This window comes from Protomyctophum parallelum, assembly GCF_964188405.1.
Source record: "Protomyctophum parallelum genome assembly, chromosome: 19".
Taxonomy (NCBI): domain Eukaryota; kingdom Metazoa; phylum Chordata; class Actinopteri; order Myctophiformes; family Myctophidae; genus Protomyctophum; species Protomyctophum parallelum.
The window spans coordinates 14,888,458-14,902,991 of NC_139717.1; the positions used below are offsets into that span (position 1 = coordinate 14,888,458).

Consider the following 14,534-nt stretch of genomic DNA (forward strand, 5'->3'; position numbering starts at 1 on the left):
CCCACCAATGCGTGCCACTTCGCACCAATTGGTTGCCATTTCTTGGTTGGACAAAAATCCTTTCTCAGCATCAACTACAATTGAAATAACGTGTTTTTCATTTGCTTCGTAGTGTATTCAATTCTTACTTTAAACTTGGTATCAGTAACAATGAACATCTAGTATAGTGGCTGGACAACTGGGCATAAATTATGTTTTTCAATATTTTAGTAAATTCCACATTCCGGCTAGCTCCAGCGGAAGAGCTCTCACCTTTGGACCACAAGGTCATGTGGTCAGGAGGCATTGTAATGGGGACAGACTCAATCTCCCAGGGGACATTGTAATGGGGGCAGACTCAATCTCCCAGGGGACATTGTAATGGGGACAGAGACAGAGTAGACTCCATCTCCCAGGGGACATTGTAACGGGGACAGACTCCATCTCCCAGGGGGCATTGTAACGGGGACAGACTCCATCTCCCAGGGGGCATTGTAATGGGGACAGACTCCATCTCCCAGAGGGCATTGTAACAGGGACAGACTCCATCTCCCATGGGGTCTAGCCTTAGAGTATATATGAATAGAGGGCACCCAGAGGAAACCCTGAGGCGAAATGGACATAGTGGCCGAATTAGATATTGCAGCCTGGCCCCAAACACATGAACGCGCTGGTCCGTTGACTATCATCGTGCACGTTCAACGGCAGCGTGTTCATGTGTTTGGGGCAAATCCATCCCAGAATGCACTCTGTTCCTACCCGGAAAGAGGAGTGAAATCGCCTCATGCGCTTTTGAGCAACTTAATGCAAGTGGATGGAAGGAGAACTCGGATGCCCTCTCTATTCATATATACTCTAAGGGTGTAGCGCATTGTAACGGGGACAGACTCCATCTCCCAGGGGGCATTGTAACGGGGACAGACTCCATCTCCCATGAGGTCTAGCGCATTGTAACGGGGACAGACTTAATAAGGCGTGTTACCGGTTGATACCGACAATAAGCCATACCCGACGAACTTAGGGTAGAACAAGGCAGAAAGAGCCTTACACCTGGGAAAAACTGAATCCATTCTCTTCGGATCAAATAGTAATCTCAGCAAGGCAGATGGCTTCTTGGTTAGAGTGGGTGACAATATTATCACACGAAAATATGAAATTACCTACCTAGGTTCCATCCTGGAGGCCAATCTTTCCGGTGATAAAATGGCCACCAACGTAATCAAAAAAGTCAATCAAAGAACAAGATTCCTTTACAGGATCTCCTCACTGGTCAACAAAAACACCTTGAAGACCTTAACAGGAGCCCTCGTACAAGGTTTCTTTGACTATGCATCCACCTCTTGGTACCACAGCACCTCAAAGGCCCTTAAAACAAGGCTCCAGACCTCCCAAAACAACTGGTCAGGCTCCTACTTGGCCTCACCCCCAGAACCCCTGCCCACTTTGACAGGCTGGGATGGCTTAGGGTCGACGACAGAGTACAGCATCTTGCAATGGGTCTGGTCCACAAGATTCGATACACCACCAAGATACCCATGTACCTGTCCAAATACTTCCTTGATGTAAACGAAGTCCACAACACCAGAGGGAGTGCAACAAACCATGTACAACCCAGATTCGGCACAAACAAGGGACTAAATTATTTTCGCTCCTATGCCACCAAAATGTGGAACGCCCTACCAATAGTCATTAAGACATGTGAATCCCTTGACTCCTTCAAAACCGCTCTCAAAGGGCACCTACGGATGGCTGCAATTCGAAACTGGCCTCTGTAAAATCTGAATCCCCCCACCACCCCCCCCCCCTTTTTCCCCTCACTGTATATGTATCTTTTCCCTTTTTGCTTCCTATATGATGAATTCCTGTTCTGTTCTTTAACTACATAGAAGTGTCTATTTGTATGTCTCTAAATGTTTTGATGAATTGAACAATGTGGACCCTGTTGTAAACAAGTGTAATGCTTAATTGGGTCGTCCACTCACAGTTAACAGTCTTTGTATTGAGTTTGTGCTTGAAATGTACTGTAATTCTGCAAACTGTTAATAAATATTTCAATCAATCAATCAAAGCCTGCTGGTTAGTCAGTCAGATATCAGAAGACTGACAATGGGTCCATTTATCAACAGAGCATAGGCTATTCTGAGAGAATAGGGAAGCCAGGGTACATGTGGTTATATTCATGCTGAATATTGTAATAGAACTTCAATTCAGCTAGCAGGGGAGCTGCCTGGGTTTTTCATGCTCTCTTCTCATTGGCTGCATATCACTTACTTGACCAGACAATCACTCTCTCATTGCTGTGCTAGTCTGCCTTCTCCACAGACAATGGGCACACATGCACACGTGCACACGCACGCAGGCTCGTAAAGTAGACCATGGTATGTATGGGTGATTTCCTGCTGGAAATAACTCACGTGGAACTTGATACTGGGACTTAAATATCTCACTACCAAAGTAACTAATTAACTGGCTACCAAATTCTCTTCAGATGACGTGCATGTGTGTGTGTGTGTGTGTGTGTGTGTGTGTGTGTGTGTGTGTGTGTGTGTGTGTGTGTGCTCCTGCGTGCGCCCATGCGTGCTTGACTTACATATCAGTTTGATTCTCACAACAGATTACATAGAAAAATAGATAAACATGAACCATAGCACGTCCCTATTCGGAATTTCTGACATGAACATTTGGCAAAGATAGCTGATCTATCAGCTCAGTACACGACACAACGTGTCTTGTAGATCGGTTGTTATCGCTGAAGAGATTTGCAAAGCAAAAGCTAAAATTAGCCTATGTAATTTAGATAATGTAGACATAGCACTCTATAGTGTACACCAGGGTTCCCCAATTAATTTTCCTCAAGGGCCATATTTTGACTAGGGTACCAGGCGGGGGCCGAGTCTGCACGAGCGAGGTCGAGGTCTTGCCCTGAAAATTCATTTTCAGGGCAAGACCACATTTGAAAAGGATGCCCAGTTTGACATGCATAGGCTACTGACCCCCATTTAATGCCATTTATATCTGGGGACCCCAAAAAAATAAAAAAATATTTATTTATTTTTGGTGGGTAAATTCTTCCAGAGGCCACAAGGAGGCGCTCTGGGGGCCGCAAATAGCACGCGGGCCGCCTATTGGGGAACCCTGGTGTACACTTATGGTTTCATTGTAGGCTACAGACATTCTACTGTTCTACGGTTCCTACAGTAGCTTACTTATTATGACCCTTGATGGCTATTTCTAATATGTATTTGATGTAATATCAACTATGTTGTTCTTGCTTACTGTAAATCGCTCTGGATTAAGAGCCCCTGCTAAATGCATACATTGTAAATTGAAGGATACATTTTTCTTTGTTTAGTATATCCCCTTTCCCGACACCCCACTTGGGGTCCTGACTCCTGACCCTAAAGTTTGAGAACCGCTAGTGTAGAAGGCGGGAAATGTATAGGACTATAGTGTAGAGGCCTCGGGCACACCCCGGTCAATTAAGTACAGTTTGTCTGAAACAAACACAGGGTTTCCCTCAGTTTATAACATATCTAATTGTTAATTGTTTGATGTTGCTGTTACAGTGTATACACGGTTAAGAGAGCCAGATGGAGGGATGTCTCCCCCTCCCCCTCCATCTCTTCTCATCTGTCCATCTCTCTGACAGATGGACCCAGGAGGATGCTGGGACATTTCTAATCTGCTCTACATGCAGACCCCTGGACTCAGACACACACACACACACACACACACACACACACACACACACACACACACACACACACACACACACACACACACACACACACACACACACGTTGACCTCAGGCACAGACAAAGGCAGACATAAACGTTCTCGTAACACACACACACACAGCTTCCCCTGCAGAATAACCTATTTCACGAGATTGCAATAACTTCAAGCCATTATTCCCGCATATCAGCTCAGACAATAACACCTGCTGCAAATCATCTGTGTAAATCCACACACGCACACACGGCACGCGCGCACACGGCACACACACACACACACACACACACACACACACACACACACACACACACACACACACACACACACCCCCCTTCGTGAGGAGAAGAGGAGGAGAGGGGTGGGTGACATGATAATATTAGTGTGGGGACGACGACGAAATGTTTGTCTCTCAGAGCTGCGGATTAAACGACCTGATAAAAACAGTAGACAGCCCCACAACAAACTGTACCCTGGATGGACAGACACACACATGTGTATACTGTACTGTATACGTATAATAAGCAGATAGATAGTTCATGATGTATATCTTCTGATAACACATCTGGCTAAACCGTATTCAGCTGCACACAGTAAGATCCATGGTGTTCATTGAACTCTTACTCTAGTATGCAAAATGGGTACCAGTAAAGGGGTTCATTTGGTCACACTTTGAAGACTCAGAGACTGAGAGTTAACAAATGCATACCGCTGCTACATACATTGTAGTATGTAACTTTGCCCTGTGTTTGCTGTTTACATAATGCGTTATATTTATTTGAATCCATCATTTCCCTCCATCTAGACTACTACTAGACTACTTACCTGCAGAAACACACTGCCCTCTCGCTGTGTGTCGGTGTTTTCACTGTTTGTTTTGGTAGACCTAAAACAAAGAACCGTCCCTGTCTCCCAAAACAAACAGTGAGAACGATAAAATAAAAATACAATGAGGGGGAAATGCATAGGTTAACACCAATCAATGTACAGGTTATATTGTTTTGTTATGTGAACACAGGGCAAAGTTATAGCCTGTACATGACTGTAACACTGTCAATCTTTACTGTAGCCGTTATCTTGGAAAACACTGTGTAAGAAAACAATCACTGTGTTTGTCCAATAATGCAGTTTTATAACCTCCTGTACAATAGACTGTGATAACTGTCTAACATCCATCCCCCAAACTGAATGTCTCATCCTAAAGCTAACACACCTGAGGACTGCGCACGCACACACACACACACACACACACACACACACACACACACACATTCCACATGGCAGTGTTAAACATCTGCTGTCTGAGAGTCAGACAGAGTAGAGAGGGTTCTCACTTCCTGAGTCAACTCAACACATCACTGTTAGATTATTTTTTTCCTACATGAGATGTGCACGGCGGCGGCCAAACATATCAATTTGGGGAGTCCTTCACGTGGAAATGTTTGAGGATTGTCACTGCATGGCTACTATACTATAGTAGGCTAAGGCTACTAATTAAAACCAGGAAATAGCATGTCATTTTAGATTATTTCAGTTGGCTATTCAACAGCAGATGATAGCCTATACTTGCATGGTGTACTGTACATTTGCTATTTTTGAACATTTAATAAAAGGTTATCTTGAGAGAAAGGGTCAAAGTGTTTGAAAAATGTTGAATCATTTTGAATTACGAAATAGCCTATAATATTGAGAACTATACTGATTTAGAAGGCATCTGTAGAATCAGCCTTAGCTATATATTTTGGTTTTTAATGTGGGGCATTTTGCACGACCCCCCGCGGCAGTGCAAACAGTCTGGTAGCCTATAGCCTACATTGTAATGACATTATCCTGCTGCTGTCTGTGTGCATTTCTGACAGCCTGTTCCAACCTGATGGGGAGAACAGTGCTCCTCATGCCGCGTATCATTGGTGAAATAAACGGAATGCAAATATGCAATGATGACATTAATATGAAAGCAAAGCATGTGCAAAAACGACCTTTTAGAGAAAGTTGTGACAAAGCTGCAAATGCACAATGTCTGGTGGCAACTTTTTTTCCCCTTTTCTTTTCCCCCCCCATGGAAACCATTGAGCATGCAGGCTAGAACATCACAAGAGCCCAGAATGTAAAGGCTAATTTATGGTCCGTAGTACAACCGTGTCGCTTGCCGATCAGAAGTGATCTTTTCGGGCAACGACACCCCTAGCTTGTGCGATGTAGGTTTAGTAGTCTGCTGCAGATTCATATAGGCTACAATTCGGATTTACGCGCGGAAAGATCGTGCAAGGCTGTCTGTACTTTTTTTGCTTTAGTCCCAGTAGAGGAAAACACAACAGCTTTAGGCTATTACAAAGCCTACAAACAAAGGAATTCATACAAAAAAACAACCTCACCGAGTTTGGTTATCTGTGGTGTATTTTGTTCAATTTGTGTAAATATACAATAGTCTATTTTGATCTCAGCATCTATATACCGTGTGCACATACGTTAAAGCGTGCATTAAATCAATTTATGCTGTTGTGTGGTTTCCCCTTCACATATTTATTTATTTTAAATGCACTTACGATTTCAGAGGATTATGAATGACAGTCGCCATTTTCCTTGCAGCAGCAGGACGACTGTAACGCAATATTCCAAATCTCAGTGTGTAGTTTTTTGGGACGCTTTATGGAGGCTGCTGCTGCTGCTGTGCAGCCAATGCGGGTCCTCCTGTGTGTGCGTGTATGCGTGCGCGCGTGTGTGTACGCGTGTGTGTGTGTAGTATACTAGCAGCAGCCTGGCCACAACACAGAGAGGCGTGGCCTCAACATCCAACTGTCACTGCCAGACAGTGTGCCTGTAGTGTAGTCAGTGTAGCCAGCACAGAATGGTCATTTAGGATGTGTAGATAAATAAATAGTTAAATGAATAAATAGAAACATAAATAAATATATAATTAAATCAAACTGAAGGCTATTTTCTGTTTACTAGAGTTGGGGAGACGGGTGAAACTGCCTCTTTAATACTGATATTAAAGCTTTTGGGGTTTGTATGTTGTATTTATGTATATTTTTTAACTAAACTAAATTAGTTAACTAAATTAATTTGTGATTCATTCACATTTAAGCCAACCATGTTAAAAGAGGCAAGGGTATGGCCGTATGGGTAAAGCCTACTACAAGTAACAAGATACACTGATTCCCTTCACCACACACACACACACACACACACACACACACACACACACACACACACACACACACACACACACACACACACACACACACACACACACACACACACACACACACACACACACACACACACACACACACACACACACACACACACACACACACACACACACACACACACACACACACACACACACACACCCCCCCCCCTCTCTCGGAAAAGTTACAAAAAAAACAGTCCTACATTAGCCATTACTGCATGGTTACTTTTAAGAAAAGTATTTTTTATTACTTAATTACTCTCTGCCAAAAGCAATTAAGCCCGAAGGGCCTATGGTCCATTATTGTATTCGTATGTTTTTTTTCTCTTCGAGACATAGTGAAATGAAAAATACATTTTACAAAGCATATCCGTGGTCATCATATGGGCATAGGCTACCTAACACTAGAGTTCAAAACAATGAAAACGTGATGCGTGATGACGTGTCGAGGCCCGCATGAATAAAAATGACTTATTTCACCTGTTTGATTCCCATTGCTGCAAGTTCCTCCAACACAGCTGATGTTGATTACAGAACTACTCCGTTCATTCAAGATGACATCCAGACAATCAGCACCCTAAAATATGTAGGCATATCTGAAAACATTTTAGGTTAGAAATAAGTGGTACACAATGCTTTGCTGGCTGAACTGGTCTGGTCTTGTAAACAAACAGACTCCACACGTAGGTGAAATCAGCCGGCAACTATATCTGCCAGACAGGGGTGAGGCTTAATTCCCTCACTTTGAGTGGCACCGAATGCAGAAACCACAGGTGTCTTTCTGACAGAATTACCAGTCTGGTAACTGCTTTTGACAGAATTACCAGTCTGGTAACTGCTTTTGACAGAATTACCAGTCTGGTAACTGCCTTTCTGACAGAAATACCATCCAGAGAACCTTTCAGGTTGGTATATTGCAGGGGTCCTCAACTAGAAATGATGAAGGTCCACAAATATTTTTTTTAATAAGACCGAGGTCCGGTCCCATGCGCGGCGTCCATCGGAGAGCGGGGCTCTATGCCCGTTTAGTATGGTCAAGCCAAGCTTATACAAATAAGATCCCCTTCCAACCAACCAATAATGGGGTGCAGAGTGCAGGCCCGGAGTGGAACTCCAAATCAGGCCGGGAGTTATACGCCCTGGCAGGCCACACTGTGCACGCGCATAGCGCGCGCTAGAATTTTGGGGGCCCTTGGGGGACATTTTGGGGGCCTTTGCAGCAATTTCACATGAGAAATGTACCATCTGATGTTATTTATATTATTAACTTAAAAAACAAAACAAAAAAAAAAACGTTTTTTCTTTTTTTTTTTTTGGGTGGTCCGCAAAGAGGTGGTCCGCGGTCCGGTCGCGGACCGCGGTCCGCCAGTTGAGTACCCCTGGTATATTGGTTGATGACTGACATAACATTCTTAAATTGACACGCTCCACCTGTTTTGGTAGACTAACCCTTTTCATACCAAGGCCCATTATTATTTATCCGGAATTTGAGCCACTGACCAATATTTGATGAGATTTAGCCTCTTACTGTAGACCCAAAACATAGAATATTTTGTTCTTTGGATAAGATTGTCCACATTTCCATGCTGTATTCTTTAAATATATTTTTTATCCCACAATTTTGTAACCCATTTTTCACCCCTGTGTCAATCATCTAATGTGATCCTGGGCTACCATTAGGAGAGATAACAGGCAAACAATGATCAAATAATAATTCTTCTTGAGCGTAAATGAAACTATTAACTCTTGAGTGTGAAATTAAACCAAATGAACTCCTATGGGTCCATTTGGTTTAATTTTACGCTCTCAAGAGTTATATGCTCTCATTGCTCTCAAGAGATGAAGGGTACATTTGGTTACCAACTCTCCATCATTTAGATGAGGACCACCTGGAACCCTCTCAAGGACCATTGGTTGAAAACCACTGAACTAAGACAAAAAAACGACCAGTCATTGTTGAGGCCCTAGTTATTGTTAACCCTTTCAGTCTCTTCTGTGTATAGTCGTAATGGTACAGGCTTTGTGCCGTCAGAGAAACGGCCTTTCAAGGTTTTTAGAGGTGGAAACACTGAACAACCTCAGCTCTATGCTCTTCTATGGAATGTTGCTGTGTCGGGGAGCTCCATGGGACACAAAGCAGCCTCTGCTGGCCAGGTACTGTATAAAAAGAAGGCCTCGGCCAGTTAGGAATTCAGTTCACCCACAGCCACAGCAACAGTAGCAGCAGCAGCAACAGCAGCTGAAACAACTCACACAAAGATGACTTCTTCCGGCATGAACATGATGAGCAAGATCATCTTCTACGAGGAGAAGAACTTTCAGGGCCGCTCCTATGAGTGCATGAACGACTGCTCTGACATGTCCTCCTACATGAACAGGTGCCACTCCTGCAGGGTGGAGAGGGGTTGCTTCATGGTGTACGACCGCAACAACTACATGGGCAACCAGTACTTCATGAGGAGGGGCGAGTACGCCGACCACATGAGCATGATGGGAATGAGGGACCACATCAAGTCCTGCCGTATGATCCCCATGCACAGGGGCAACTACAGGATGAGGATCTACGAGAGGGAGAACTTCGGCGGACAGATGCACGAGATGATGGACGACTGTGACAACATCATGGACCGTTACCAGATGAACAACTGCATGTCCTGCAACGTGATGGACGGCCACTGGCTGATGTACGAGCAGGCCCAATACAGAGGCAGGCAGATGTACATGAGGCCCGGCGAGTACAGGAACTTCCAGAACATGGGCATGGGCAGCAGCATGAGGTTCATGAGCATGAGGCGCATCATGGATTCCTATTACTAGTTTAAATATCAGGAGATGAACTGAACTTAATAAAGTTGTTTTAATGGGGAAAACAAATAACGGATTATGATGCATTCATTTATCAGCCCCCATTCTGGGCACATGTCATAGGCAAATATTCTGTGAAAATAGCCGATCTACAAGCTCACAACGCGTTATATGCTTGTACTGTACATCGGCTATTTTGACCTTAGAGTATAGGAAAAAGAGATGGGAGGGGACACAGCCATATGCTCTATATGGCTTAAAATTTCAGCATGTGAAATACACGTACAATTTCAATAATGGTTTTCATTTGTTTATTTACAGAGCTTATAGTCATAATAGTTCGTCATATTCTATGGAAGTAAATGGATAAAAGATCACAAATCATCCTCGTGTCTCTCCCACATGAGGTAAATTGAGAATTTGCTTTCAACACTTTCACGCATGAAAGGGTCAGCTCGTCTCCACAACGTCCCATGTGATTCTGTGGACTGGTCTGGAGTTCAAATGAGAAGATAGCTTTATTTAAAGGGTAAGACCACTTTTGTAGAGGTTTGGGTTGTGTAGTTACCTTGCCATGATGCAACTCCAAATGTGGACAAGAAAAAAGTTGATAATTCAAAATATGCTCCTCATTGACTTACATTGTACGCTGAAAAAGCTCTCAAAGTTGATTCAGACAATATAGACTCTATATTGTCGGAATCAACTTTGAGAGCTTTTCCATGTTAACTTCCTGTTGATTTTACTATTTGAAGATCTGGATCCAATCCGGGGCTTCTTCCTAATATAAATTGACAAATCAGGAAGTTAACATTTTTATTTAAAAAATAAAGTGAGTTGATTGGATCCAGATCTTCAAATAGTAAAATCAACAGGAAGTTAACATTTTTCTAAAGTGGTGATGCTCTATATTGTCTGAATCAACTTTGTTTGTGTTTGATTACATACCGACTTTGACAGCTGTTTCAGCGTACAATGTAAGTCAATGAGCATATTTTGAATTATCAATTTATAATCACTGGAGCAAACCTCTGCAAAAGTGGTCTTACCCTTTAAGACAATAAAAGTGTTAGGGGTTAACCCCCCCCCCCCCCCCCCCCCAAAGTGGTAGCCATACATTTGTTTACTCTTGTATCAATGACTTAAGCCTTTAAGAAAGAAAGACATTCAAACTGTCCTGTGAGTAAGTTGGACAAAAGTAACGGTACTGAATAACAGTTCCTTCATAATGCAGGAATTGCATTAATTGAACCTGAAACCTGTTTCTAGTCTGTTTCCACTGTGGCAGAGGCCCCTTTACCACCCAGGTTGAACCGGTTCGGCCTAATATTGATCTAGTTCAGAGTGTTTCCACTGAAAATGAATTGGTACAGAACCCTAAAAGTTGGTTTGGAACCGGAACAAAAATAAAAAAGGCTGCCGGTTCAGTGAAAGCGCCAAGGTTCCAATAATCTAGAAGAAAACAAGTTCTAGAACCAAAGTTCTTTTGGTTGAAAAGGGGCTTGGTAGTCACCTGGGAGAGTAGCAGTGTCACTAGGTAACTCACCACAGCAGAGAAGAGGAATCCATGGGTGGAAAGTAAACAAGTACATTTACTTTTTATGAAGTAAATTTATCCAATCTGTATTAAGCAGAGTATGTTAATACAATATAACTTCTACAATTGGTGGTGGTTGCATGTTGCCTCCCTGCTCTTCTATTGAGACATTTAGTTTGTGTCAAAGGTCATATCTCACCTATAGACACAGGATCTGACAGAAATTTTGACCTGATGGGCAAGATTCAATTTATCCCCCGAGTAAGCAGGCAGGCTCAATTATCTATTCTATATGGAACCAACAAAGCTCACCGGATCATGCACAACAAACGTTTGAGAAGCACTGGATTCTGCCACCAGGCACTCTGAGGCCATCCATCTGTGCACTGCAACCTCAAAAGCCACCACGCCCCCACACCTTACCGCGTCCAATAAACACACTTGTACTGCTTGCGTGTTGGATACCAAAACCCCAACACACCACCCAATTAAAATGACACCTTTCTAGGTCTAGGACCAACGCATGTGGCATTCACACCGTTATTATGACCAGTTAAAACGTGATTTTCCTGAGAATCTAAAGTTTGTCTTCTTCCAACCAACTCGGTACAAACTTGAAGTGAAGTTCTGTATAATGTCCGTTAGGGTCAAACGTATGTCGCTTTCAACCAGCCTCTGACTGGGACGCAAACACGACAGCTAGCGTGTTGCACGAGATGAACTAAATAAATTAATCGGGATTCCCTCTACACATCGCCATTCGCCACTGTCCGTCAGAAATCTTCCAACTCCATATTGCATCTGCTTTGTTTTTCATGAATGAATGCCCTGTTTCACACAGAAGTAGCCAATATTCAAGCTTGTAATGCGACACGTTATGAGCTTGAAGATGTTTTTACATGATGACATTCCCAAAAGTAGAGATGTCAAGGTTGGAAGTGGGCTTTATAAATATTTAGCCAATGGCAAGTATTAACCAGTGTTGATTTTTACAGTAACTTAGTTTTAGTCAACGGACATATTTTAGTCTAGTCAGTCTGGTTTTAATCGACTAAATATCATAAGATATTAGTCGAATAAATGTAGTTTTTTGTCGACTAAAATGTATTTTGGCAGGCGAAATGAAATAAACACTGGTATTAACAAGAGCTTTTGACTAAACACTAAACGACAACCACATTGGATGCATTGCAACAGTTTGGACACAAGGTTTCCACCCGACACATGTTGATATATTCAGAGATACATTTATGCAACATTTGTTGCAATCAAGAAAGAAAAAAACAACATTGAAACAAGGACAGATTTGTGGGCCTCAGTCGTTCCAAACAACAACACAACACTTTGTCAAATGATGTTCCTACTGTCTGTAAAATACATGATTGTTTATTTAGCAATACTGTCCTGGAGAAAAAAAACACATTCGGATTGGCGGGCGGGTCTGCCTATAATTTTCCGATAACCGCAAGGTCGCGGTCTCGTCACCGTTCTAAATGTACAATTTTGCATGATCACAATTGTACTGCATTAATGTTATTTAAGCTAACATTAGCTACAATCTGTCCTTAGAAACATGGATTTCAATAGAACATTCAACCTTTTGGATAAACGTAAAACACAGCATGATGCATTGTGACTGTGAGATTGTAGATCTGCTATATTGAGAGCACGACACCCAAGCGCAATCAAACATAAAATGACAGGATCTCTCCTCCATTAGTCCCTCCCTAGCATTTGTCCATTTATTTTTTATATATATTCTTTTTCCATCTATCCCTTTTCCGTTTACAAAAACTCTTATGGGGGCCCTGGCACAAAATCTTTCCAGGGGGCCAAACACATTAAATCCGGGAAAGCATCTATGTCATTTTAGATTGTAGCACGTTATTTTGTACTTTGGTTAAAACTTTGGTTGGGGGGTCCTTGACATGAAAAGGTTTGCGCACCACTGATACAGCAACATAGGTTTTTCAGAAAACCATTTGGATTTAGAAGACATTTGTAGAATCAGCCTAATAAACATTCCGTTACTGTGTCTTTCTGAGACATACGGTAAAGTTAGCACCAACACAACGTTCCTATGCATCCTAAGTTTCCTTGTGAGTCCTGAGGACCAAAGTCTCAGGACAAAGTCTCAAAAGAATCAAATCTGACTCCCAGTGTCTCTCTCATATCGCCCCTCTATCGGCCCTGCATTTGCCGTGTCTACACTCTCCTAAAAGTGTGTGTGTGTGTGTGTGTGGGGGAGCCCCAAACAATGATACAAATAAAAGTAAACTAGAACTGCAATCTGTCGAGTGCCTACTTGCTTGTTGCACACAAGTAGGCCATAAATGGCCTACTAGTGCGCAAGCAGAGCGTGCAAGTACTGTAGACCGCTACAAACGTTCAAATCTCAGCCTCTCTGTGAAATAACGTTTGCAATATTGAATTATTAGGTTTAGCTATTTGCTACGTACCTTGCTTTTGGAGGAAAATAAGTAGTATTTTGAAGTATGGTAATGATTACTTATGCCCGTTATGGCATTGGTGTCCGATTACATACATGTATACATAGGGTCATTACCTTTAGTCCACCCGACACTGAAACATGTCATTGTTAAGTCACCATCGATAACCAATTATACCCTGGCATTGGTACATATATTCATCACGTCATATGCTCATATGTCTATTATGTATATGTCTATATGTATGTATATATAATTTCTGAGTTGATTAGTGATATACTGTGGTTACTCGGGTGGTTTGATGCGTATGTCCCTTTAATCCACCAGACACTGAAACATATCATTACGTAACCATCGTAAACCAATTATACCCTGGCATTGGTACATATCTTCATCACTTCATGGGACATGCGCTTCGTAGAATGATGGAAAACATACCTGCACGGTCTGCTTCCGTATGTACCCTGCCAGCATATGACGTCATATCATATGCTGCTAAGGGACATACGCACCTGACTGATAACATTACTTTGCAAGCAGAGCGCGCAAGTACTAGTTTCGCCCGGGACTCGTATGCACCGTCCCAGCCGTCCCGCCAATTTTGATGCGTATGCACCGTCCCAGCAGATTGTGCCTGATACGGCAGTGGTGCCAGATTACATACATAGGAGCATTACCTTTAATCCTCCCAACACTAAAACATATCGTCATTATTTTTTTTATATATACCTGTGTTTGTATGTTTGTATGTCTGGCCTCGTGGGGAAAGATGGTGGGTGGGGAGGACTGGGAAGGGAGTTGTGGGAGAAAATGTAAAAAAAAAACGAAGAGTCG

The 14,534-nt window shown here is 42.6% G+C and overlaps 2 protein-coding genes across 3 annotated transcripts in view; one reads left to right on the forward strand and one right to left on the reverse strand.

The window, feature by feature from the left end:
- Positions 1-6,398, reverse strand: part of dpf3 (double PHD fingers 3) — a 34,147-nt gene extending 27,749 nt beyond the window's left edge. For both annotated transcript variants that reach the window (XM_083790399.1, XM_083790398.1), the window contains exon 1: positions 6,259-6,398. In XM_083790399.1, coding sequence (XP_083646525.1) covers positions 6,259-6,290 — 32 coding nt within the window. In that variant the 5' untranslated portion in view covers positions 6,291-6,398. The remainder of the gene's footprint in view (positions 1-6,258) is intronic.
- Positions 6,399-9,167: 2,769 nt separating this feature from the next.
- LOC310877113 (gamma-crystallin M2-like) lies at positions 9,168-9,725 on the forward strand (the record flags this gene model as incomplete). The annotated part of the gene is made up of 1 exon (XM_083790821.1): positions 9,168-9,725. One exon carries the CDS (start codon positions 9,168-9,170, stop codon positions 9,723-9,725), a length of 558 nt encoding a protein of 185 aa, XP_083646947.1.
- Between the last annotated feature and the right edge of the window lie 4,809 nt (positions 9,726-14,534).